This window comes from Neospora caninum, chromosome VIIb (genome assembly GCF_000208865.1).
Source record: "Neospora caninum Liverpool complete genome, chromosome VIIb".
Taxonomy (NCBI): Eukaryota; Apicomplexa; class Conoidasida; order Eucoccidiorida; family Sarcocystidae; genus Neospora; species Neospora caninum.
In genome coordinates, this window is record NC_018394.1 from 506,364 (window position 1) to 529,692 (window position 23,329).

General features: G+C 52.0%; 4 protein-coding genes across 4 annotated transcripts; 2 read left to right on the forward strand and 2 right to left on the reverse strand.

The window, feature by feature from the left end:
- Window positions 1-520: 520 nt before the first annotated feature.
- On the reverse strand, window positions 521-2,473 carry NCLIV_024470 (hypothetical protein; the record flags this gene model as incomplete). The annotated part of the gene is made up of 3 exons (XM_003882642.1): window positions 521-897; window positions 1,436-1,541; window positions 2,147-2,473. The coding sequence occupies 3 exons, from the start codon at window positions 2,471-2,473 to the stop codon at window positions 521-523; spliced, it is 810 nt and encodes a 269-aa protein (XP_003882691.1).
- A 2,416-nt stretch (window positions 2,474-4,889) lies between these two features.
- On the forward strand, window positions 4,890-8,423 carry NCLIV_024480 (conserved hypothetical protein; the record flags this gene model as incomplete). The annotated part of the gene is made up of 1 exon (XM_003882643.1): window positions 4,890-8,423. The coding sequence occupies one exon, from the start codon at window positions 4,890-4,892 to the stop codon at window positions 8,421-8,423; it is 3,534 nt and encodes a 1,177-aa protein (XP_003882692.1).
- Window positions 8,424-9,841: 1,418 nt separating this feature from the next.
- On the reverse strand, window positions 9,842-15,181 carry NCLIV_024490 (conserved hypothetical protein; the record flags this gene model as incomplete). Its single annotated transcript, XM_003882644.1, has 9 exons — window positions 9,842-10,006; window positions 10,221-10,295; window positions 10,793-10,859; window positions 11,375-11,487; window positions 12,097-12,167; window positions 12,468-12,627; window positions 12,982-13,758; window positions 14,327-14,538; window positions 15,043-15,181. The coding sequence occupies 9 exons, from the start codon at window positions 15,179-15,181 to the stop codon at window positions 9,842-9,844; spliced, it is 1,779 nt and encodes a 592-aa protein (XP_003882693.1).
- A 1,447-nt stretch (window positions 15,182-16,628) lies between these two features.
- NCLIV_0245 (NAD binding domain of 6-phosphogluconate dehydrogenase) lies at window positions 16,629-21,441 on the forward strand (the record flags this gene model as incomplete). Its single annotated transcript, XM_003882645.1, has 9 exons — window positions 16,629-16,716; window positions 17,216-17,294; window positions 17,767-17,900; window positions 18,459-18,602; window positions 19,133-19,261; window positions 19,862-19,924; window positions 20,215-20,293; window positions 20,780-20,907; window positions 21,320-21,441. 9 exons carry the CDS (start codon window positions 16,629-16,631, stop codon window positions 21,439-21,441), a joined length of 966 nt encoding a protein of 321 aa, XP_003882694.1.
- Window positions 21,442-23,329: the final 1,888 nt, after the last annotated feature.

Below are 23,329 nucleotides of genomic sequence, written 5' to 3' on the forward strand. Positions count from 1 at the left end.
GCATCTGGGCATGGACCTTTTTTTGACACACGATGTCTATATACGTACATATCTATATGCATATATAAGTATATGTATCTCCGGCTAACGATGTCTATATACGTACATATCTATATGCATATATACGTATATGCATCTCCGTCTAAAACGATGCCTATATACTTACATTTGTGTACGGTTATCTCTGTATATAATTCTCCCGGATGCGTTTTGTGGTTCTGTGTGTGTGAGTGACTGCGTGGTGAACTTGGATTTGGTTCTTTTCCGCGTTTTTCCCGTGTATATCCGCCAGAGACATTGAAAAGCGACGTTCCGCGCATCCGATTGCGTTCCTTTTCTCAACGGCGCAAACAGATGCGCCTTTTTTCGCGTTTTGCCACACGCGAGATGTTCGTTTCGGCCGAAACTTTCACGAGCGTCCGCGGAGACGCTGGCGGGTCATTCGCAGCTTCACGAGACACCTCAACGCATGCAACGGGGAGAAGTAGAAGATTCCTAACCGCACCACCAACGGAAAAGATCACACACGTTGCGCCTTTGCGTCGCCGACAGCGATGATTTGAAAGCGCAGTTCGCCGGGGCATCTGTCGACAAACTCCTTCTTGATGACGCTGACAGCTTTCTTGAGAAGACGCTGGCTCTGGGCCACAGCTTCCAGCGTCGTTCCCTCTTCCCCGATAGGGCCGTGATCTACGGGGGCGGCGCGTCTCCCATCCAGTTCAATCAAATGCCCGTTTCCGCCACAGACAAAGGCAACAAAGTGGGTATCCACGTCGCTCTCGGGTGTAGGTACAGCTGACTGGCCCTTCGTCTCGAAGGTCTTGTGCGAGTTCGCCAGCGAGCGGTCCGTCTCCAGCAGCTTCGCCCGCGCGTCAGGGGAGAGATCCGCTGTTTCTTCTGGAAATGTGCACAAGACAAACCGCCACTTTGAAAGCCCTCGCAAACAAACGCGACAAACAACGAGTGCAATAGGCGCCTTCAACACAGAAAGCCTCCACGTACCGCCACGTGATTTGCACGCACATGCCGCTACACAATACGCAAGTACAAGCGTTTATACATACAAATACATCTATTTACACATAGTATTTATAGTCATATATATATATATATATATTTATACTTGTATATTACGTTGCGTAGAGGTGCCGTACAGGCAGCCGGAGGGACTACATACACGCAATAGTGAAATGCGGATTTGCACTAATGTGTGAGTTTGTATGTCCCTCGTTGCATCGCGCAGTTCATAATCTACATGAAGGTATATGCCGATTTATATCCATATATGGCGAGCTCAGATGTACATAAACCCTCAACCGGTAATGATGCTTGCGCATTTACATATATATCTATATATACATGGATATTTGTATATATAGAGAGATGAATATATATAGAGAGATGAATACTACTGTTTGTGGGGATTTTTGCGTACTGAGGAAATGTTCCAGAAACTGGCCAGGCTGAAGAGGAAATTTGTCACGTGGGAGATTTGCGATGCAGTGGAGAAGGGCTACCGTGCCGCATGCATTGCCGACAGTCTGAGAGAGAAACGACGGGCAGAAAAAACACAAGGCTGAGAAATGCAAAACAGCAAAACATCCCCCAACCACTCACTCTATTCACGCACATACACGCTCCTGCATCATCTCATGTACACACGTATAGATTTCAGTGTTCACATTCTAATAGAGATCTATCAAAATATCTATTTAAGTATCTATTGATGTGTATGGATAAGGCATAGATGAGTACATGGTGGTATTGATACATCCAAGGAACAGATGAACTAGCACCTGTACTATCTATGTCTCCAGATGTGGATATTTATATATATATATATATATATACATACGCATATGTACATATAGATAGATAGATAGATAGCCGGATAGATAAAGGAACACGGTTGTAGGCATACGGGCCGTTACATAAGAATATCGAGATAAAGCCAAATGTCCATCATATACACAAGTAGATGCGTAGCTGAAGAAGCACATACGCGTATGCAGACGCGTGTAGATGACGCCATATACATCTGTATCTCGATCTCTCTATCGGCAGGCCTGGACAGACCGCTTTCTCTGTAAACGTGTAGATGAATAGGTAACTTCGATGCTTTTGCGTCGTGGGAGAGAGGACTGACTTGTTTGGTGAACCAGATGTTTTCCAGGTGTTTGCTTGTCGCTTCTTGTTTTTCTTGCTCTTTTCTGGCCTTTTCCGTCGCCTCCGTGATGGGGAAGAGGAGGAGAACTGCGACAGTTGGATGCGCGATCATGTCGACTGCCCAGTCCTCCAGAGAGAGGACGTCTTCGAAGGAGAGGAGCGCCTCGTGGCCTTCGTGCTTCTTCTCCGTCTCGCCTCCGTGCTCGACGGCGGCAGACGTTGGTCCGCCCAGCGCGTTCACGTACTGCGCAAAGAGGAGCGGGTCAGCCTCCAGAGGCAACCACTTGCATGTGCACGACTCGCCCATCGTATTTCTTTTAAAGAAAAACCACGCCCGTCGGGGAGAAGACACAGCGAAACGCCACCGCCATACGAGGCCTAGAGAGGGAGGAAGAGAAGGAGAGACAGCGGAGGCGGGAGAAGGAAAACACGACGGAGAAGAAACGCGGGAGTCACACACGGAGCGCAGGAGAGTGAGGAAAGCGTGCAGAAGACGGGCGAGAGAAAGACGAACGAGTTGCGATCTTCTGGAAATGGGGAGGAGGACGTGAAGAGAAGAAACGAGGTTTTTTCAACAGGAAGAAGACTGTGCGAACCACCGAGGCGAGAAAAGCAGACCGAAAAACGCGTTAATGACGGAGAAGGACAAAAAAAAGAGGCGGGAGAAACCGTTGCGGGCGCGGGGAGATGAATGACTCGGTTTTGAGCTCGTTCCCTCGATGTGTGTCGCTCTTAGCGCGCTGCCCAGTCAAGAAGCGTTTGCTCTTTATAGACATGGGCAAACCGGTTTTTCAATAGATGGCGAAAAAGGAGCACAATCAGGAGGAGCTTTTCAAAAGAAAAATCGAAAAAAATGCGTCTCGTCGCCATCCCTCACGCCCCCAAGCGCATGTGCCAACCTGTCGAGACGTCTCCGAGGCGATCGACAGAATTTCGTTGTTGCACTTATACAGAAATACATTTATATGTACATCTATTTTTGCATGCCGATGAAACACTTTTACTCTCAGTGCTACACGTAGAGTTTCACGTATTTCTCGGCGCAGGCTTTTATAGGGAAATCGTTTTTGTGTGTTTGCACAAGGCGTTGAGTTTCCGTTGCCGGTTGGCTGTGTGCACGTTTCCAGTGTCTCGAGCCCTGGCGTGTGCCCGTCGCCGCCTTGATTTCGCGGAAACAGAGAAGGAACGAGAGCCGAATCTTTGCTTTGGAGATTGCGTCGAGAAACAACAGAGGTATCGGCTGCCTTTGTATCACAACAAAAAGGGGCCGAAAAAGCCCCCTAGTCCTCGAATAAAAGGGGCGGCAAGCTCGACAGTTCTGGTGTCTTCGCACCGTCTCGCTCTCGCCCTGCACATCTCAGCTGTACATACACCTGAGAACACTGCGAATCATACGTGGAACACAACTCTCTACACATAGAGGTAAGGATACAGGCATTGGCGCGGTTGTTTGGTTCGGTTCTCTGGAGGGGATTCCTCCCTCTTTCAGTTTTGGAAAGCGAGGTTTGGAAACCGGAGAAATCTCAAAACGGGCCTTTTCTCACCCCACAACAGTTTCGCGCACAGCCGAGCAAAACGGCACAGTCTGCGCGGTGAGAGAAGACGGCCCAGATGCTGCTCCACCTGTGAGCCGGCCTTTGCGCTTCTCTGTTTTCTGAACGAAGTGAGGCAGACAAATGGAAACGAAAGGCATCTTCGGCATTCTCAGAGTGGAAAAGTCTGCGAAATAGCGGAGTCTGGGAGAAGCCGAGGTTTCTTGAGCGCTCCCGCGAGCACAGCGCGCCGACACAGGTTTCTCCTCTCGGCGAAGAGATGCAAATTGCCTTCTGTCCACGAGAAACACAGAGCGGTTCCAGCTTCTCGAATCTGTTTTCTCTCTCCCCTTTTCCCTTGCGTGACGTTCTTCCGTTTTCTCGCCGCCTTCCAAAGAGAGGACGCTGCACTCGCCTTTCAGGAAAAAAACAGGATAGGCGCTACTTTTCTACCGCTTTTCAGCCGCTGCTTCGGCCAATCTTCCCCTCTGCGTGCTCCTAAAAAAGTGTACTTCTTCTCTCCCTTGCCTCTGTCTGCTTCGGCGTTCCCTCGCCTCCTGCTCTCTTTCTCTCTGTCTCCTCTCCTTGACGGTTTCCCCTATGTCTCCTCTCTTCCTCTCCTTCAGTCGTTCTTCTCTCCCGTCCCTCGCCTTTTCTTTTCCGCGAGTGCTGCGCTCGCCGTCTTTGTCTTTGTAAAAGCCAGGAAAATCCCCTTTCGTCTCCACGGTCCAGAGTCTGCACACAGCTCCACCACATTTTTTTGGGGGTTCGGATTTCAAAGATACATCGGAGAGGAACAGTCGCTTCCCTCCAGACCGTCCCTTGAACGTTTCCTGAATCTCCTCCAAGATGCGAATCAGACTGCGTTTCTGTTCCCACTTTGTCCCGGCTGCAGAATCAGCCTCGCCTGTGAGTCCAGGGCGCAGCCTCACTTTGCTCCCTTGCAAAACGACAGGCATCGATGGCGGGAGGCCCGCGCATGCAGCCCAAGATGAAGCCTCGCCTTGTTGTTTTTCTGGCCCGCAAACGGTCCGTCCACCTTGTTCGTCCTCTTCGCTTCCTGTTCCTTCGTCTGGGATCTTGTCCTCTCTCTCTTTCGTGCCTTTCTCGGCATCTCTCGCGGCTTCACAAAGAGGCTCGTGCGTCTCGGGAGCCCATGGCCCATCCTTTGCGGTTTTCGAGGACAGCTGCATGTTTGTGGATCCGAACAGCATCCGGACCATCAGCCAGCTGAAGGCGGCGCTTCTGGCTGATCTGACGCAAGGCCGGTTCTCAAAGACGTCCGCGTTTCTCCACGGGGGACGTGAATCTCTGTGCGAAGCCTTGGAAAGCAAAAATCCGGGATTTTCGCTCTCGCGCTGGTCTTCACATCTCCAGGACGCCGACCTCGGGAGTCCGAGGCGGCCCGTCGATCTCGTGCTGCGCCTCGACAATTTCGTGCTCCCCGACGGCCAGCCGATCGAGCTCCTCGAGAAAGACGACGTCGTCACGGTGTGTATATACACCGCAGTTCCCGCGGAGACAGCCGACGCGCGGGGCCTTCTTCTGGGGGGCTTCGAGGTTGCGCCGGTTCAGAAACGTTCTCACTTGTTTCGAGCCAGTGACGCAGGGACGAGGCTAGAGCCGCAGCCAGAAGAGGAGCGAGGCACGGCGCCAGTTTCTCCTGGAAAGGGAGCGCGAAAACGCGAACGGTCGCTTGGGCGCCCAGCCCCCGGCCGCGCGGGTGTATGTACACCGGAGCAGGCGAAGAAGGGGCGAAAGGCTGCGGCGCCCGAGGGCATCCGAAGCGGGGCGTTGGCGTCTGTTCGCAAAGCGGGCAGAAGCGATACGACTTCGAGCGAAAGCAGCGAGGACGAGGAAAGCAGCTCCAGCAGCGACGCGTCTGAGACAGAAGAAAAAAAAGCCGCGCATGCCCCCGCCCTGTCGGCGAAGAGTCAGCTGCACTGTCCGTCGGAGTTGCCGGAATCGGCGTCCGCGGCGCCTGCCGCTCGCCTCGGAAGGAAAGGACCGAGCTCGGGTGTATGTACACCTTGGCAGAAGGGCGCCGTGGCGGTGTCGGTCTCCAGCAGCGACGACGACAGTTCCGACAGCTCGTCGTCCTCTGACTCTTCTGCAGGGAAGAGAAAGCGCAGCTCGGCCCTCGCGGCGACTCGCGACAGAGGCAACCCCCTGCCGTCCGGGGGCTGCAGACAACAAGGAGTGAACAGCAAAGGCCTTCAGGGGCCCAGCAAGGTGCTGGCGAGCCGCCCGACGCAGGCTGGCCACGCTGCAGGCTCTGTCGGGCGTCGCCCAGGGGGCGAGGCGTCCTTCGCGAAACAGAAAGGGAGATCAGTGGCAGTGCGTTCGGAGAGTTCGAGCGAAAGCGACGGTAGCGATGAGTCTGACTCGAGCAGCGAGGAAACGGAGAGCGCTGGAACGAAACGCAGCCCCAACAGCGGCCGCACGAACGTGGGCCGAATGCCCGCCGTCGTGGCGCGGGCTTTCGGGCTAGCCGCGGGGGGAACCTCAGGTGTATGTACACCCGGGACCGGCGGGGGCGTCAAAGGAAGCGCTCCCGCCGCGGTTTCTCAGGCGCGCCAAGACGCGAATCGGCCGAGAGCAGAGGCGCGCGGAAGAACAGAGAAGAAAGGCGGTCCGAGCAACGTCGCCAAGGACAGCGCGGGAGAGAGTCGCCAGGCAATTCCGCAGAGCCTCGAGACGCCTCTGAAGGAGGCTAAAAAGGTGGAGACGGGACAGTCCGAGTCCGCCGAGGCGTGCGCGATTCCTGATCCTGCGGCGTTCGTCAGCTGGCCGTCTGCGTCTCTCGAGAACGTGCAAATCCACCAGTGGCTGCAAGTTCGCTTCCTCATCCTCCAGGGGTTCATGCCGACCCTGAGCGAAGAGCGGCTCGTACGCGTGGAAGACAAGGATTTGACCACTGGGCGTGTGCGCCTCTGGGAGCGCCGGGGCTCGAGCGACCGTCCCCCAACCGTCGCAGCTGGAGCTCCAGCCCAGACCGGCCGTCGCGGCGGAGGTTCTTGGCGGGACTGGTCAAGTCTCACAGAAATCAAGACGACGAAAGAGATGGTCAACGACGCAGGGACAGACGCTCTGAAGTCTCGCGCGTCGAGCAGTCTGGCTCCGGAGCGCGCAGCTTCTCCCGGCGGTCGCTCGCGAGTGCCGCCCTCTGCCGAGGCGGGGAACGGCGCAGACGCAGGCGCCGTGGCGTTCAAGTACCAACCGAAACGGCTTCTCGCTCTGCAACAGAGAGAACGCGCTTCGCACGGAAACGCGCCCCCGTCTGAGCCGCTCCGGTTCGTCACCCAAACTATCGACGCAGGAGAAATGCATGCCAGCCTCCACGCAAGCAACGCAACTCGCTCTGAAGGCTCACCTTCTTCCTCGTCCTCCTCTCCTGCCTCGTCTTCCTCTCCTGCCTCGTCTTCTTCCGCCGCGTCTTCCTCTCCTGCCTCGTCTTCTTCCGCCGCGTCTTCTTCTTCTTCTTCTTCTTCTTCTTCTTTGTCTTCTTCGTCTTCTTCGTCTCCGGCGGGGGGGGTGGCCGATGCCTCGGAGGGTGCGTTGCGTTTGCGCGGCGGGTCTTCCTCGCGTGCTTGCGAGAAAGGGAACGACGGCGACTGGGACGCCTTCTTGCTTTCCGGCTTGGAGGTGTTTGTGAGCGAAGACGGTTCAGACGTGCTCGTGCGTCACTTTGCCTCGGCGGGGGCATTTCACCTGCCGCTCCCTCGCGACGTGCTCGAGGCGTGCCGGCGCAACCTGCAGCCGCGCGTCTCTCGAAGGCGCGGCGGGGATGGGGAGAAATCGCATGAGGCGCCAAGCGCGGAAGCGGGACCGCCAGAGACGCCCGCGTCTCTCGGGGAGAAGGCGAGAGGCGCCGACCGCGAGAGCGCCCTCGTGCATCTCGTGTCGCCGCGCACCTCGTCGACGACTGCCACTGATCGCGAAGAGAACGGACGCCCGACAGCGGCAGAGAGGCCGGTAGGCGTTTCTGCCTCCGAAAGGAAGGACACGCGGCGGCGACGCGCCTCCCGCCTCACGCCCGAGGATGGAGACGAAGACGCGCATGCGCAGCAAGTCGTGGACTTGGAGGCTGTTGACGCGTGCGTGAGAACGAGCGCGCTGAAGATCTTGCGAGAGAAACTGGACCGGAGCAGAAAGGCCCTACGGAGACAGCTGGATTTTTACTTCTCGCCCCACAACTGGGCCTCTGACGCGCACCTGCGATCGGCGCTCGTCCCTCTGCCTGGCGCGCTGGCTGCGAGGCTTCAAAGGGAGAAGGCGGGCGCGGAGGCCGAGCGGGGGAAAGACGAGCAAAACAGTGGGGAGAAAAACGGCTCGGGGAAAGACGGAGAACTGAACGTAGAAGGCGCGACGGCAAATATGCCGTCAGGCGTGTCGCAGTCAGAGAAAGATTCGTCAAACGAGGCAGACACCACTCACACCAATCACGCTTCGGCCTCTACGGTGCGTCTCGGCGTGCCTCTGAGGGAAGTTGCGGCGTTTCCGCGCGTCCGGAGTTTGACTGCCGACGTGGATTTCATCGCAGAGTGCATGCGCAGCCGCGGGGGCTTGCAATTCGTCCAGGCAGAGAAGGACGAGAACGGCGACTGGTGGTTGCTCCGCACGGAGAAGGCGGAAGCACGCGATGAAGGGCTGAACGGCAAAGAGCCCAGACGCACGCGGAGAGGCAGGTGGGGAGGCGTCTCGGGGGTCGTGGCCAAACCGTGAAATGGAATCAACCAAGTGCCCGTACATCCAAGGGGAGAACGAAGAGAGATGACGAGAAAGAAAAGAGAAGAGGCACGCCGATGCATGTGCGGGGGGGGGGGGTTGGAGAGAAGCGCCAAACTCCACGGCGATCACGACGGTATATACTACGTGTACGCCTACGAACATGCGTATATATATATATATATATATATGCATATCTGAAGCCACACATATTTGTATATATATATATATATATATATATGTAGAATTGCGTATTTACATGAAGGGACATCTTTCCATATGTTCTACGCCGCGTGGGGAGTGGAGACTGAGTGCCAGTCTCTTTGGTTCGGCCTCTCTCTCGAGATCTATGCATATATATATATATATATATATATATATAATGGCTGTTTTTGTAGCTATGCTTATCTATATCTATATAAAACTATTCGGATACGTGTGAGTGTTGGGCGTATGTGTTTGAGAATGGAAGGGGCTGGAGCGCGTTGTCAGGTGACTTGCAAGTTGCGGGTTTTCGACAGAGCGTGTGTGTCCCATCGGCGAGTGGAATTTTGAGACAGTTCTTTTTCGCGGGGCAACGCGTCTCTCGGCAGACAGAGAAAAGGCGCGTTTTTCGTTTCTTCCGTCGCCGCCCCCTTTGCGACTTCTGGCGGAGGAGAGCTCTTGAAAGACAGAGTTTGTGAGTTTCGAGGGAAACGCGAAGCGGTCTGACGCCGTCAAGCCCCTCGCCACGATTGACAAGACGCAAGAGAACGGACGACAGCTAACCGGAAAAGGGAGAGGTTGAACCCTAAACGTTTTTCTCCACTATTTGGAGACGCCGAGAAAGGCTTCAATCGGCGAGCACGCGGTGTCGGCCGCCACGGGGCAGTTTAGAGTTCGAAACGCGAATGCGGAGTGCAGGAGAAGACAGCTCGCCACAGGCAGCCTTACGACGATGCCACGGGGCGATACTCTACCTGGCGCCAAGTGTTTCCGCTTGCATCCAGAGAGACAGCCGCCACACCACACATCACGTGTGCCTCTTTCGGAGGCTCAGAAGTCTGGCCTTGGCAGCGTAAATCGAGAAACACCCGCCGAGACTTCCAACGAGAACGAAGGAGGCTCGGATTCCAACACTGGGCGCGTTCGTCTGTTTCGAGGTTCCGGGTTTGGTGTTTTCGCGAACAAACATTCTTGGTCCTCACCAGCAGAAACGGTTTTCAGCCTTTGAGGGTTTTGCTTCCTTTTCTTCGCAAACGTGTGAAACCACAAGCTACGTCCAAATAGACGTTTACACAGGCCGGGAGAACGAGAGGAGACGGAGAAAGTAGAGGACGGTCGCTGCTCATGTGGCACGAGAAAAGTAGGCTGTCTTGCCTCTTGGGGCAACTGCATCGCGAGCGCTTGCGAGGTGTGTGCGCCTCCGTTTGGATTTACTTTCTGCGAATCGGCTTCTTGCTGCTCAGGCGGCGCGCGCGATCTTTCTGAACTCTCCGCAAATACGATGCCGTCGCGCCGCCCGTGGGCGGCAGCTCCACGAGTCCGCGGCGCTGCAGAGAAGTTAGATGGGCGGACAAGGCCCCGCCGCCCTTGACAGCCTGGAGGGAAAAGAAAACGAAAGAAAACGAGAACACCCGTGTAGACAGGGAAGGCAAACGAGAGAAGGAGGGCTGCAGAAGAGTGGAAAAAGACGAGAGGAGAAAAGGAAGACACGAAACGGAGGGAGAAGACACAAAGGTAGGAGGAGGAGATACCGAGCAGGGGAGAGAAAAGTGGACGAGAAAGGGCACCCGACTGTTTCGCGGAACTTACTTTCATCGCCCGCAAGCTTCCACCTGAGAGATCTTCGGTAAGTGCGACAGCTGGCGGCGGCTCCACGAATCGATTCTGAGAGGACACACGAAACGGACGGTGCACGAAGATCGCCCTTAACTTCTGGCGTGCACGGCCTTTTCTCTCCACGACTCTTCCCTAGCCGCCTTTTCAACACATCAAAATACAATTCGGGAAGTAACCGCATCGCCGTTTCCAACGATACCTCAATGTGCGTGCATCCGTATACTTGTATCGGAAACTAGGAGATAGGAAGTGCTTGATGTGCAAACACATACGAATGCCTGTCTCTACACCAAACATGCATCTTCGCATCTCTCTCCCTATATATATATATATATATGGCGATAGGCAGTGTTTCTCTGAATGGACAAGAGTTGAATTGCTGCAAAGGATTTGCTGAGTGGCCTTTGTTGGAACCCGCGCGTCGAGAGAGTCAAGCTTCGGTCTTAGGGGATGATTCCGACTGAGCCGTCGGTCACAAACACAAATGCACCAACGAAACTCCAGAGAGAGACACACGAGAGAGACCGAGACGGCCAGGCGCTTACTCGGCCTATGCGCAGCTTCACGCGACCTTGCTTTGCCGCCTCAATCTTCGCCTGCAACCGCTGCTCCCTGGAGAGCAGAGAAGAGCGGGAAAAACAAGAAAAATAAGAAGACAATGGAGCGTTTCAAACGCGACGAAAGGCAGAAACGCCCCACCCCTCGATGCAGAAGGCGAGGAACCGTCACAGACGGTCCACCAACTACCTCTCTCCACACTCGCCGCATCGCTTCCAACATTCACCGGTGCACACGTAAACCTACTCACATACACATACGCATGCATATACATATATATATATATATATGTATGTATTCGAGGATGTTTGGATCCACTATCAATGAGAGTTGTGGAAATAGGCATGCAAACCTGTAGTTGTGTATGCACAGCACGTGTATGGGGAAGTAGACATTAGTCCAGAATGGATTTATTTATCCAAATGAAAGTGTATGTACACTTTGTGATCCAAGTGGACACAGTCCTGCAAGAGAGTGATCACGCAAGGGGGAGTGCAGTTTGAAGCAGACGCACGCATGTTGCAACGCATGTTGCATGCGATAATTCCTCTTTAATGCCCCGGCCGTACTTGTCTTTCTGTGCCTCTTCGCGCTCGTTTTCTTCTTCGTCGCATTCCTGCACGAGCTCGTCGAGACGCGCCAGTGCAGCGCGCCGTTCTCGCGAAGACAGTTTTGCAGCCCGCTGACAAAAAGGGGGAAAACGCCAATGCTCAATTCAACAAAAGCGTTTCACAAAGCTTCCATCTGCATATATAGATATTTATACATATGTGCATATATATGTATATATGTATATGTATAACATGCATGTGCAGTTACAAATATTCATGCACATCCAGTTGTCGACATACATGTATATATATATATATATATGCATATATACATATGTACACAAATACAAATACGTGAGCATATCTATATGTATATATATATATATATATATATATGTACAGGCACACGTACGTCCGTATACGCAGATATACAGAGATGTATGTATACATACATGCATTTGTGTCCGGATGTAGATGTGTTGAAATATATATATATATATATATATATATATATCGGTTTGGAGGATGACACCGGACGTGCACGCGGAGCCTGTTTCGTGACGGCTCGGCGTCGAGGTTCGCGGCCGAGGTATCCGTGAACGGCGCGTTTTTCTCATTCTCGAAATCTGTAGGTTTCTGACAGATTTCACTCCCTCTCTTACTCACTCTCTAAAGTGAAAAAACTTTGCCTCTTCCAGGTTGTCCAACATATTTTTCGTTTCTCACTTTCGTCCACTTACGCGTCTCTGCTGCTGCAAGAACCGAAGATGACGATTCCGGTCCACTTGCGTCTTCTTCTTCTCGCGCCGCACTGTTCACACCACATGGGACTCGACGGTTTCACATATGTTTTCACCTACACATATATATCTATATACGTGTGTAAATGCTTAGATGTACAAGCGTGTGTTTCATGATACACACATATATGTATATATATATATATATATGCAGCATGAGGCTTCGGAAAGAGGCATATGCACATGAGTGTCGATCTACATGTAAGCACAAAAGCACCATATAAACACACACACATCTGTATATACATACATGTTGAGATATCGCCATAAAACGTGCGAGCGCGACATCCAGGAATGCGTTTCGAGCTCACCGGGTTGTCTGACGAAGCTTGCGTCTTTCGTTTCGTCCTCGCTACTGTCCTGATCGCTTTCGCCGAGTCTGTCTGCCTCCGCATCCTCCGCAACAAAGCGCAGAGCTCCGTCCGCATCAAACGCGACCTTCTCGCCGCCATGAACCAAACGGTACAGAAGCTAACAAAAAGAAGAAAACACACTCTTACGCGTTATTACGTGGCCTCTCATCGTCGCAAGGACACAGAAAAGTATAAACGTATGCTTTCATATATATATGCGGATGCAGGGTATACATCGACATGAGCTGACGAGGAGAGCTGCATGAAATCGCCCTTCACATCTACTTGTCTGTGAATGTATCTACATGTATCTATACCTAAATATATATATGTCTATATATACATGTGGGATAAATAAACATGTGTGCGTATTGCTTCTTGACTGTGGTTTCTATGAGCGTGAAACGTTGTTGTGTCGAGAAAAGCGCCTTTTTTTCTCAAGCGACACCGTTTTCGGCCCCCCTCGACGCACTCTCTGTTTTTGGCTTTCTGTGAGCTCCTGGATCTTTTCACGTGGAAGGACTTCGGCGAGCGCTGCATCCACGGGTTTTCGGTATTTGCTGGTTGTCCCGGTCGCTTCTTCTTCCTGCACACTCTTTGCGAGGAGAAGCGCCTCGAGCGCCTCCTGCTGACGAGGCAGCAGATGCTGACTCCGACTGTGCGCACCAGTCTGCTGCCACTGCTCGCGCTCCTCCAGTGTACATACAGCTGCGGTCAAGAGGGCGTGCGCGTGCGCCTCTGGCGAGGGGTTGTACGACTCGCCGTGCTCCGGCGTCTGCAGTGCAGGCACCAAGGAGCGCAGAGAATCGAAGCTTCGCAGCGCGCGTGCCGTCAGCCGAGAACGCGTCGTTTTGCCTCGAGAAGACGCGCGCGTCTCAGAAGAAGAGGGGGTTGTGGACGATCGGGGTTTTTCGGCTTTCTGCCGCTCGTCGCTGCGGGACGGAGAGGCTGCGTCGGGCGATGGCGCCTCTGTCTCTTCGCGCCTTCTTTTCTTCGACGCCTTCCCGTCTGATCGCTGCTCGGCCGTCTCGCTCTTCTGAGCAGCTGCAGCCAGAGCTTCCGAAGCGTTGACGGAGAGCGCAGAGGAAGGGGACGAGGAGACAGGCCAGGAAGGAGTGCGTTTCTTTCGCGAGGGTTTCTCCGACGCAGAGATGGAAGTGCCCCAGACGTCCACGGCAAGGTGGGACGCACTGCGCGCCTTTTGCGGTTTTTTCGCCGTCTCGCCTGAGGCGGGAGGAGGCGCCGTTCCCTGCATGCATGCACGCAGAGCCAGGAAATCCAGTGAGCGAAAAACAGGGCAGAGGAAAACTGGAAACAGACGAAGGACTCGGGACAAAAGCGAGGGAAAACGAGGAATCGAGTCCCCAGACACTCTCACAGAGCTTGGTGTCGAGGAGATGCCGCGATGCAGATGAACTGCTCTCGTGGCTGTCAATATACAGCAGAGTCCACACAAGTGGTCATCTGTCTTCCCGCGGATATCTTTCTGTATCTGTCTCTGAATCGCGCTTCGCCCTTCTTCTCTCTAAGTCTTTGTCAGTTTGGAAACTCCGACGCAAGAGACAAAACTCGCGGTGCTCGCCGCCACAGGTTCGCTGCACAGGAGTCCGTTTGGAGGATGCGCGGAGCTCTCGACAAGGCGCTTTAAAAAGCATACGCGTCATTGCCCTCAGTCACAGATAAGATATATGCGGAAGTAGACGACGGCCGCTACAGAGAGATCGACACAAAAACCTGCACACGGAGAACCTCGCATGTGAAAAGCGAAACGCGAGAGAACCGACGCCTCTGGGGTAGCCCGGCGGTGTTTCGCTCACGTTTGCAGGTTGTGCGTTTTCGGCATCTTTCTGTTTGAGAACTTTCAGGAGTTGTTTCTTGTGGTGCTTCGAAACGACCTGGAGCAGAGGCGCCTTTCTGCTCGCGAGGCACGAGCTGTCTCTCGGCTTGTTCCGCCAGTCGGCCTGGGAAATTGTCCGACTCTTCACGAGCCTCAGTGCGCGCTGTGTCAGATTCGCGGCTGCTGAAGTCCCTGCGAAAAAAGGGAAACGCGAGACAGGGAGAGTCGAGGGGGAGAGGGGGAGAGGCAGCGTGCACAGGAGACGAAAGACAAGACAGAAACGACGAGAGAGAAGAGACAAGGGGGCCAGAAACGAGACAGAGCGAGAATGGAAACAAAGAGAAGGAGAGGAGAAGGAAAGGAGGAGGACACCGACGGGACAAGCGACGGTGAAAAAAAGGGGGCGGGCAGAGAAGAAAAAGAAAAAGAAACAAAGAAGGGAGAGAAAAGACGAAAGAGAAAACGAAAGGCGAAAGAGAAAAAGAAAGACAGAAGAGAAAAAGAAGACGAAAGAGAAGAGAAAGCGACAGAGGAGAAGACCGTTGTTTTTCAGCCGCCGAAGGGACGGAGGACGGTGCGAGTGAGACGAAAAGCGCAGGTGAATCGACAAAACCCCGAGAAGAGGACGCGTTTTCCTTCGAACCCGCCTTTGGAGGACAGAGAGGCGCGTTTCGAAGTTCCAGCGGTTTCTCGTACCCTCTGTGTCGAGAGTGAAGAGCTCGCCAGCCGCGTCGAGACGCTCAACGCGCTCGTGCAGAGTCAAATCTTCCACATGCTGCTCCGTTGACGAAAGGTCGGTCCTCCTCCACTTTTGCTTCTTCGACGGCGGAGGCATCTTTTTCAAAAAAAAGAGGGAGACACACCGGAGAAAACTGAGAGTTGGAAGGAGAAAAAAACGGAGAAGACGGAGAAGACTGAGGAACTGGAAGAGAGAAGTGTTCTTCTGGAGGAGAGCGAAGGCGCTGGACGCGAGACTCTCTCTCGCTCTCCTTCGCGTTTTAATCCGAATTCTTTCTAGCAGCGCCTCTTCCTCGTTGCGTGTATGCTGGCGACTCTGAAAACCGCGTTCGCTCGCCGCCTTTTCCGCCACGTTTCAGCGTCTTGTTCCCTTTTTGTGGGGAGTGAGGAAACCCCGATGCGCAGGAAACCCTCTTCCCAGAAGAAACGGAGGTTCTCCTCGACAAGCGGTCGATAGCGAAACGGAGAGGACGTGAAGAACGCGTCAGGAGACAGAAAGGAGAGAAAAGGATAGTCTCGAAGGCGAAGAAGAGACACTCGAGATAACGCATGCAACCGCGAAATGACGCGCCCCTCACTGGACCAACCGCGAGAAAAAGCCAAGCTTCAACTTTTCTCCTTACTGCATGTGCTTTTGTGACCGTAAATGTGCATCTGTTGTCCTCAAAACGGCCTCGCGAGACAAAAATTCTCAAAGAATCCACGCCTCGCAAAATCCGTATATTTGTTCCTTTGAAGCAAAACTCAAGGCTGGGCTGAATACGCATTTAGATGTGTAAAGGTATGACATGACAATTCATGTGTTTGGATGCACGGATTTGCGAGTGTGTACGCGTGTGCGTGCATGTGTGGTGTCTCAAATTATTGTAGATAACTGAATAGAGAACAAATACGCGCACCGCGCGAGAAAGGAAACAGAATCTCTGTACGTATTTTTGTCGTGCATGTGTGTATCTCGGTGTATGTACAGCCCGGTGTGTTGAGCGTGGATCTGGACTTCTTTTTTCGATTTCGTGTGCAGGCTGGGGGAGCTGTCAAAACTTGCTTTCTTTACGCGGTGAAAATACACTCTTTTATCTCGAAAGAGCCTCTGTCGCTTATGCCTGCCTGGTTTCCCCTTCCTTCATTCTTCTCATCTCCCTCCGCATATACACTCGAGGGTATCGACCGGGTGCCGCGCAACTTCTGCAGAACTCGCGGAAGCCTCGCAGTGCGGCCTAGCCAACCAAGGCCCGTTTGTGTTCGGCGTTCGCTTTCCTTTCTCCTTCGTGCCTTCGCTTTCGTGCAAAGCGTCCCTCTTCTCGCATTCCCGTCCTTCCGCCCTATTCATCTTTCTCTTCATTTTCCTCTTCATCCCTGTCCTCCGCCTCTCCTTTCGTGCTCCTGTCGTTTCTTGTTCCGGTCCTTTCGTGCTCCTGTCCTTTCTTGTTCCTCTCTTTGCTTCCTTTTCTTCTTTTCTTCCTTCTTTTTTGTCTCTCCTCATTAGAAGAGAGATCCCCTCTGGGACTCGGCAGAAGGACGAGAAAAGTCTTCGCGCAGTCCTCATGGAGAGTAATTCTTCAGCGGGCCATGACGGCCTCCAAGCCGCTCGCGCTACCCTGGTCGAGTGCACCCCTGGAAAAACGCAAATCGGTCAGAGCTCTTCACCTCCACGCACACACACGCACATCTCTACATATGCATGTGCGCACACCTATATGTATATACAGTACGCCTTATTATACATGCACATATATGTATAATATAAAGTTGAATTCCCGTCGTTTTATTGCTCTTTCCTTTTTGAGACAAGAGAGAGTCCGTTGTTTGAGCTGAACTCCGCATGCACACATTCACTTGATTACCTACCTATCTGTGTCTACCAGTGTCTATCTGCATCTGTCTACATGTACCTCTGCCCATGTCGTCTTCTATACGTTTTTCTTCCCTTTTCCCTCTCCTTTAACATGCATATATAATTATATGTATAATAATATATATGTATATATAAAATGTGAGAGAAATGGTAACACTTGGCCAGATGCTCATGTCCGTGGGTTTGGTGTCTACGTTTAGTTGCCTCCGCGTTTTCTCTTTTTCCTGGGGCGCGAGTCAACGCGTGCATCTCTTGGAATGCAGAAATGTTTTGCAGGATTCATCGGTTTGGGGGTTATGGGTCGGTCGATGGCGACTCATCTCTTGAGAGCAGGCTACCGGATGAAAGTTTACAAGTACGCAAGGAGCGGGAAGTCTTAAACGCTCAAATGTTCAAAACCCAAAGCGACTGATTCCCTCACACAAACAGCAATCCGTACTGGAACGACGCAACCGCCTGTGCTCTTCTCCGTGACAAAGCATTTTCTCGCATCCTCGCGCTTCGTCCCTTTTCCTCTCTCTTCTCTCTTCTTCTTTCTGTCCCTCCTTCTCTGTCTCTCTCTTTTTGTCTGTCTCTTCTCTGTGTATTCTTCTTCCTTCTCCTCCCCTTCTTCTTCTCTTTCTTCTGTCTCTCTGATCTGTATCCTCGTCTCATCTTCTCGCTTATCTTCCTTCTTCTCTCTGCCTTCCCTGTCTTCTTCTCTGTTTATCTCTCTCTGTTCGCCGGCGTGTTCCTTTTCGTCGTTGTTGGCTCCGGCGCCCTACCGTCGCATTTCTTTCGCGTTCTTCTCCACGTTTTTCTGCCTCTGTCTCTTTTCTCCCGTTTAGTCGCACTCCGCAAAAGTGCGCGCCTCTCGAGAAGTTGGGCGCCGTCGTGGCGAGAAGTTACCGAGAAGCTGCGGAAGGAAGCGACGTGGTCATCAGCATCGTCGGTCACCCCGAGGACGTCGAACAAGTCTACTGTGCGTCTCTTTTCGCCTTCACATCCGGAAACAACCGAACGGAGAAACGTGCACCCCTTCGTGACGCCCATCTACACCTGCACACATCAATCGATATGTATATGTATACATGTACCTGTGCTTGTGTATTTAGATGTGCATGAAGGGGAGTAAAAATATGCGTATGTGGCTGTGTGTAGGCATGGATCTGTATTCGTGTGCATATGGGTACACACATACGTCGAGGTATTTGTGTAGACATGTAACTGCATGCCTCTGCGTGTGTGCAGGTGTATATCAACGTGTGGCTGTGTACATGTGTGTACTTGGAAGGTTTGAATCGAGGCCTCCGAGAGGCTGCATTTCCACATCCGGCTGCGTGCCTGGGACACGTTGCCACATCTGAGGCCTCAGAGTCTCGCCTGTCGAGTCGCCAAATTTGCCGATCTCTCCAGGCAGAAAGGAACCAAGGGAGAACGAGAGAAAGGGAAAAAGCGAGAACAAGTGAGCGACACCAAAAAGGGGAGCGATTTTCGGGATAGTGGACGCAGGCTTTGTCTCTGTTTCTCTGCGTTCCAGTGGGACCTGAGGGTGCTCTGGAGGCTCTGCGCGAAGGCGGCGTCATTGTCGACATGACCACGAGCACGCCGAGCCTTGCGCAGCGCCTGCACGAGGCAGCTCAGAAGAAACGCGTCTTCTCTCTCGACGCTCCAGTTTCCGGCGGTACGTACAGGCCACTCACTCGCAGGCTCTGATGAGGTCCAGCACTCGGCACCACAGCGAGAAAAATCCGGGGAAAATATCGAGAAATAACACTTGGATATGCATATGAACCTAAATGTTCTACCCACCCCATGTGTACATCTTCATACGTCCATGGATACATATATATATATATATATATATATATATATATACACCCATATATATATGCGCATATTCTTAGGTGTACATATTTCTTTACATCAACGTAGACAGCAAACCGTATGCAGATATATATGTATATATATGTATATATATACACATATATGCCTATATGTGTGTTTGAGGCAGTGTGTGGTTAACTACGTGTGCACTCGTTCTTGTATCGATATATGGTGGGGTACGGAAACACGTGAACCTGTTTGAGATCGGAGGCGGAGGCGCCTCGTTGTTGCCTGCGGTGTGCAAATGTCTGTTGATCTGTTTGACGAGCTGTTCGAAGAGCACGCATGTGCACCTTTGTTTCCCGGTTTTTTTTGTTCTTTGAAAAGGCGATGTCGGCGCTCGCGAGGCGCGCCTGTCGATCATGGCGGGAGGAGACAAGGAGGCTTTCCTCGCCGTCTCGCCTGTGTTTGAGATTCTCGGGAAGCAAATCACCTTCTGTGGCGGCCCCGGCACAGGTGCGCGGCTGAACAGAAGCACTGCGTTTTTGATCGGTTTTGCAAAGCTCATGGTTATCTGCTTCATCGCTCTACGATTCCTCCGAAACGCATCAGCCTGCCGCTCGCGCTGCTCGGTGTACGCATCTGTGGTCTCGTGACGCCCTTTCCGTGTCTTCTTCTCTATATAGACTCTCCATTTCTCTCTCTTTGCTCTGCGTCACGTGCTCTCATTCTCTCCTTTTGTTCTCTCCTTCTCTTGTTCTCTTCTCTCCTCGTTCTACCTCTCCTCGTTTTACCTCTCGTTTTACCCTCCACCTCTTTCTCTCCTCCTCTTCTCTTCCGCTCTCCTTTTTCTTTCTCCTTCGCTCGCTTTCCCTTTCTCTCTCCTCGTAGTCTCATCCACTTCTCTCTTTCTCCTTCTCTCCTTCTCTCCTTTTCTTCTTCTCTTCTTCTCTTCTCTTTCTCGTAGTCTCATCCACTTCTCTCTCTCCTTGTCCCTCGGCTTTGCGCACACAATGCGCGTTATCCTTGCTTGGTTTAAAACACGAGGAGCTCAGCACAGCCCTTCGGCGTTGATGACGTGCGCGTGGATTTTCTGGAGCCTCTTTGCGCATGCAGGCCAGCACACGAAGATGACAAATCAAATCTTGATCGCCACCAACATGATCGGAGTAGTCGAAGGTGAGTCACGAATTCACCTCGACCGGAGACATCTCTCTCGTTTCTCGCGTCCTCCCTTGCTTCCCTTCTTCTTCCCTCTTGTGTTCTCCTTTTCCTTCATCCCCGCTTCGCGTTTACTCTTCCCCTTCTCCACTTCTTTCTTTCTTCGTACCGTCTCTTTCTGGTCCTAGACGCGTGACACTTTGATTGACCGACTTCTCTCGTCTGAACGATTAGGAACGGGCATTCAAGCATTCGTTCGCGAGAACGGATGTTCCTGCTTCCAGCTTTTGTGCTGTTGTTCGTCTCAGCGCTTTTGTATGCGAGACGCATGGGCTTGGATCTAGAAAAAACGCTCGCCGCAGTCTCCACTGGCGCCGCAGGAAGCTGGTAAGAATCTCGAGGCTCCACGAGTTTTGACACTCCGTATTTACACATATGTACATATGTCTACACGTATAGAAGACGTATTTACGGGTATAATGGCCATCTCTATCAATCTACGTACGTCTACTTCTGAATAACGTCGCATGTAGTGCAAATATGCATATAAATATATAAATGTATGTATGTATGTATGTATGTATGTATGTATGTACATATATATATATATATATATATATATGTATATACACTGCAATCGGAGCGAGAGGAGCGGCGAAGTACGTGTCGCTGGCGATTGCCTCGAGAGGTGGAGCTGTGATGCAAGAGTGTTGTTTTTGCGTACCGAGGTGTTCACGTGTGGAGAAGCTGTTGCGCTACGGAGAAGACGTGTTCGCGAAGCTCGTAGGGAGGCGGTGAACAGGCGCCTTCGCGCGAACGTCATTCTTTTCCGAGAGGTGCTGCGTAGTCTCCCCAATGCTCTGCCGGTCTTAGGTCCCTGGCGAACTACGCACCCCGCATTCTGAGAGGCGACTACGAGCCAGGCTTCTTCGTGGAGCACTTTGTGAAAGACATGCAGATCGCCCTCACGGAGGCTCGCCGAGCAAACCTCGCCCTCCCAGGTGCGCATGCACGCAGCCTGAGAAGCGCATGCAAAATGTCACAACAGGCACCCTCTGCCTAGCCAGTGCGGACTTTACTTCTTATATTAATGGATGCTTCTAGGGACATATATGTGGCGACAATTGTCGCGAGAGACCAACCGTGAGATCAAGCTCTTTACAGTAGATAAATATAAAATATAGGAACGTAAACAGAGTGGATATAGCTGCATTTATGGAGATGCATACATAGAGACACAGATAGACAGAGATGCGTACAGGGACAAAGATACATAAAGAGACATTATCGATGCAGAATGAGGGGGAAAGATCCACAGTGAGGCAGGGATATCGAGATATAGATAGTAGAAGGCGGATAGAGAGGTGCACAGGCGTGCATTACTTTTTTCTTGTATGTTTTTTTTTTCCTCAGGTCTCGCCTTGGCGCACCAGCTGTATGTGTCGGTGATGGCTCTTGGTTTCGGCAAGAAGGGAATTCAAGCTCTCCAACTTGCTCTGGACAATTTGAACAATTTGCGACAAACAAACAACTGAAGTTACGCGATCTGTCTACCCGTCTCTCTCCCCATGCGCATACCCGCTCGCCTATCTTCTTTGCATGCAAAACGGCACAGTCAAGGCAGAGACAGAAAACGAGTGAGCGTCACCATACAAAGAGTTTCATGGATGTATATATATATACATATGTGTATATAGTTGTTCAAGTATACGCAGTTTTATATATAAATGTATATTTGTATACGTGTGGATAAAGTTGTGTCGCCGAGCGTGTATAACGAGATGCACAGGTGCATGCAGATGTGTCTTTCCTGGCTTCCACGTCGCGAGAGTCTGGGAGGTGATTTGTTTGCTTTTGGAAGAAGTGTTTCGAAGGCAGAAAGTGTCTTTTTTCAGAGAGCGCAACGTCGAAAAAAGTTCTCAGGGTCCCGACCGGCTTCACCCTCACACGTTCGCACACTTTTGGAAGTGCAAAAATGTGTCTCGAAAGGCCTTCGTACTCAAAAGCGTACATGTGTATTCATGTAAATATACATCTTCACATATCTCTATGCATGTAACCATGTATCTGTGGATATACGTATATGCATGTAGGCATATCTACTTCTATTTGTGTGTATATGCACAAGTTACCATGTGCATGCGTATCTGTCTCCGTACGCATATATTTATATATAGGTAGATACAATTATATACCTAAATATATCAGATATAGAGATGTCGAAACGCCAGAGTGATTTTGGTGACGGGCACTTTCGTCGATTTCCTGTAAGGAACAGATCTTTGGGTTCGTAGATGTTTTTGCTTTGAAATGTTCAACGTGCTTACGGGGGAAGGGCGAAACAGATGTCTCCGTGCACATTAAACTTCCCCTCGCGTTGTATCTGACGCTGTACACCATCACCCCACTAGGCTAAGACAGCAAAAAGTGTCGGATTCCAATATCCCTCGCTTTTCTCCAGAGATTTGCATGAGCTCCCAGCCTGAAGATAGCTGAGAGATGTAGAGAGACACGGCGAGGTCTTGAGAGAAAGGAAGCAAAAGCGCGGCGCGGAAGTAAGCCGGTCCCTCCAAAGGCAGGTGCACAGACACGCAGAGGTAGATTCAGATAGAGGGAGAGAGAAGTAGGTACGGTAGATATGTAGAGAGGGAGATAGTGATAGAGAGATATATACAGAGAGAGTGATAGAAGGAGACATATATGGAGAGGGAGAGCGATACAAGAAGATATTTCTATGTATATATGCAGAGAGAGTGATGGAGGGAAATATGTCAGAGAAAAGAAAGAGTCGGGCAAAGTTCTTGAGTACGAAAGAGAAGTAGAGCGGCGAGAAGTCGAGGCCAGGCAGGTGACGAGGACATTTCCCTGGGGGTGAATTTGTTCAATTTTGGAGGTGTTTTTGCTGGTCCGCTCACCTCACGGAAAGCAAACGCGGAAAAAGAAGCGGCGCCCGACACCTCTCTCTTTTCGTGAATGGAAAAACGGCTCGACTCTGTCTACCCCCTGAGAACGCACACGGTAACGCCGTCCTCAATTGCCATCTATATAAAGTAGATATATCAACTATCCTTACTTCTTTCTTCCTCTCTGCGTCTCCTTTTCTCTGGCTAATTCCTCTCTGTGGTCAAGCTCCGCTCTCTCCCCGGTGATGTGCATCTGGGAGAGAGTAGATGCTGGCGGGGGCGTCCGAAACACGCGAGAGCGTCGCATCGTTTTTCGCTCTTCAGCTGAAAGTTTGCATAGACATTTTAACGTAGAGAATTCCCCATTTTTTCTGGAGAAGCAAATCAGGCGCCGCGTTCCTCATTCCGAGAAACGCACAGCCCCAAAGGTCCCCCCTTTCGCGCCTTCTCGCAAAGTGGACGGGGTGCTAGGGTGAAAGAAAAGACGCCCGACAGCGGAGACACGCTTCTTCCCGAGGAA